The 3,020-nt window shown below is 53.4% G+C and overlaps 1 protein-coding gene across 1 annotated transcript in view; it reads left to right on the top strand.

Annotated features, from left to right (window-relative positions):
- Urad (ureidoimidazoline (2-oxo-4-hydroxy-4-carboxy-5-) decarboxylase) overlaps positions 1-1,327 on the top strand; it is a 10,637-nt gene extending 9,310 nt beyond the window's left edge. The window contains exon 2 of the mRNA XM_005344708.1: positions 456-1,327. Coding sequence (XP_005344765.1) covers positions 456-958 — 503 coding nt within the window. The 3' untranslated portion in view covers positions 959-1,327. The remainder of the gene's footprint in view (positions 1-455) is intronic.
- The last annotated feature ends 1,693 nt before the right edge of the window (positions 1,328-3,020 follow it).

The raw sequence follows: 3,020 nt of genomic DNA, 5'->3' as shown, positions 1-3,020 counted from the left end.
ATCTCTTTAGAAAAGCTCTGAGAACTTACTTCCAATAACTTACTGCAAGTGTGCACATATAAACAGTGCATGAAACAGTTTTTATTTGATCTTATTTCTAACAGCTTACCTTTGAGACAGTGACAGTGTACTCCAGGCATTCTTTGGTCAAAACTTCCAAACATGTCTATTTCTCTCTCTCTCTCTCTCTCTCAGGAAAACTCTCTCTTTCCCTCCCTCCCTCCCTCCCTTTCCTCCCTCTCCCTCCCCCTGCCCCCCCTCCAGTCCAGGATCCCCCCCCCCAGGTCTGAAAGGCCAAACCTGTCACTCGCGCCCCGCCCCCGGGTCCTGGCGGGGGACGGAGGGACCCGCATCCCGTTATTGGAGAGGGACACCACTACCCAGGGACCCAGTTTGGTTTTCTGAAGTGCAGGGAGTAACCCTCTGCTGGTGTGTGTCTGTGCTTCTCTCCGCAGGCCTTGAGGGCATCCTACGTTGTCACCCGGAGCTAGCGGGCCGCGATCTGCAGCAGGGCACGCTCACCGCCGAATCGCTGCGGGAGCAGAGCCAAGCGGGCCTCATCAGCCTGGACGCAGACGACGTGCTGCGGCTGCAGCAGCTCAACGCGCTGTACCGCAAGCGCTTCGGTTTTCCTTTCGTGCTAGCTGCGCGCCTGAGCGACCGCGCAGCAGTGCCCCGGGAGCTAGCCCGCCGGCTACATTGCCAGCCCGAGTCCGAGCTGCGCACCGCCCTGGGCGAGGTGAAGAAGATCTGCCACTTGCGCCTGGAAGATTTGCTAGGTGCCGGTCCCGCCAGTGTGGAACCCCGGCGGGGCTGGGGATCCGAACGCCAGCAGGATGCGCCACAAAGGGGACTTGGCGCAGCACACCTTTCGCCGGAGGTTGGCTCCGGCCTGGAAGGACAATCCTCTCACCCACACAAAGCAAGTGGAGACCTGAAGCAATCACACGAGCAATGAATGCATCCTTTGTGCACTCATCCACATGAACACGCGTCGCCAAAATATGTCAAAATTCTAGAGAGTTTAGCGCTTTGTCCCGGATTTATCCAGATCGCTGCTTCAATTCTCCATTCGCCTTGCGGTCTGCCCGACACTACAGCTTTAACGAATTGAAAGCTCCCATCTGGCTCCCCATTCTCTCCTGCTAAGCAGGAACAAGCAATGCAAAAGGCACTGAAAGGGGAGTCTTGTATTCCATAGTGATTTTTCTTTTCCCACTTTATTTGATTTACCTGATATTTACACGTGAGCAGAAGCGACTGTCTCACTCTGAGATACTCATGAAAGCTGAAGTTGGGAGGGGGGAATTAAAACATTGGTTTTGGTCCCAGGTGATCATCTAGCAGTGGGAGTTGAGTTCTCCTACTCAACTACCAACTTGGGGACTATGCCCTGCAGAGATCAGTGTGTGTGTGTGTGTGTGTGTGTGTGCCCAAGTTGGAAAGTTTTGATGGTCAGGAGCCAGTGTCACCCTTGTCCCTCCAAAAGGTCAGCCTTTGGTGGTGGACTGGACGGCCCTATGAGCCACCCAATATTAAAATAGCAATACTCATTGGACAGCCCTGGGTGTTGTGGAGCCCTGGATGAAGATGGTATCCCATAGTGCTGGTAATATGGGGGTAGAGATGATGCAGATAGAAATCTATAGAACAAGTCAGATTTGGGAACCTGGAGCTCCAGAGTCAGTCAGCCTGCCCTGGTCTCTGAAGAAGCAACATCACCAGCAGGAGACACCGTCACAACATCCCACCCCCGCCACCAGAGAGAGAGGGGAGGGGAGTTAATGAGTCCCAAGAATACTACTTAGGCTTCTCTTGGTCCAGAGAAAACACAATCATTCATGACTTCCGCAACAAGACAGGTGGAAGCAGAGTTGATTTTCATTAGCAAACGACTAAATAAAACAAAATGTACTATCCCCCTTTTCCAGAACTTTGGGTTCTGGGGGTCCACAGAAATAATCCCCTCCTGGAGCACTCAGAATCAAAGAAAAGGAACCTGTTACCTCTTCTGTCACCTCATCTACTTCCCTGAGCAGTGTGGGCAAGAGAAACTGGGGATGAAGGAGTGGATGCCTTGGAAGGCGCCTGCTATCAGCATCCTACGGTGGGCCACCTGGGGGACAGAAGCACCAGACCAAAGACTCAAAATCCACTACACTCAAAGCATTCCGTGTAGCCCTGGGGTAAACCCAACCCTTAGATAAGGGCCCTAAAATGTAGAATCCACCCTCTTTATGTAAATTTGATAAACCGAAGATGCAGAGAATCCAATGGGGCAAGATTCCCAGGGCTGTTTTTAGAATCATAGATGCAATCTGTGCTTCTCAGGAACGACCGGGTCTAACTAGTGACATAACTGCATTTCAGCCATCAAGCGATTATCCAGTCTTTTACCCCTGAGGGAAAGGGCACGGGTTGGGCAGTTGCTGGCGTCCCTTTGGAAGGAGGTGGAGGTGAGGTGACCCTAGAGGGCTACTCAAGGACTCTTCCCAGCCTGGAGGCCAGGGCTGGACGTGCGACGCAGGAAGAGAGGGAGCTGGGAAAGAACGGTTGCCCACCTGAGGGCCCTTTCTAGGGAGCCCAGTGTCAAAGCCCCCCTCCCTCCGCCCCAGGCCCCAGGCTGGTGGCGGGTGACCGGTGCTGCAGAGAGGTGGCTCGCAGTTTTCTTTCTTTGTGTCTGGGCTCCAACAGTGGCAAGCCTGTGCCTGGCGCTGCCCCTTGTTCCTTCCCCTCTCTGGTGCGCAGCATGCGGGAAACCAGCTCGCGCCGCAGGCACCTCAAGGTGCTCGCTCCGTCGGGTAGATCCAGCGAGCACCAGGAGGGCGCAGGGACAGCTGGTTTGCATTTGGTGTGAACAATTAATATTTTACTTAAAAATTCGTCAAGGAAAAAAAAGATTGAGACTGAAAAAGAACCAGACAGCCCAAGGATTCGAGGACTGGGTGTTTTGACTCCAGTAAGTAACCAGACAGTTCACCACAGGGTACACACACACACACACACACACACACACACAC

Source organism: Microtus ochrogaster, chromosome 2 (genome assembly GCF_000317375.1).
Source record: "Microtus ochrogaster isolate Prairie Vole_2 chromosome 2, MicOch1.0, whole genome shotgun sequence".
NCBI classification, from domain to species: domain Eukaryota; kingdom Metazoa; phylum Chordata; class Mammalia; order Rodentia; family Cricetidae; genus Microtus; species Microtus ochrogaster.
Note: the sequence above shows the minus strand (reverse complement) of the source record. Positions and strands in the feature narration are given on the sequence as shown.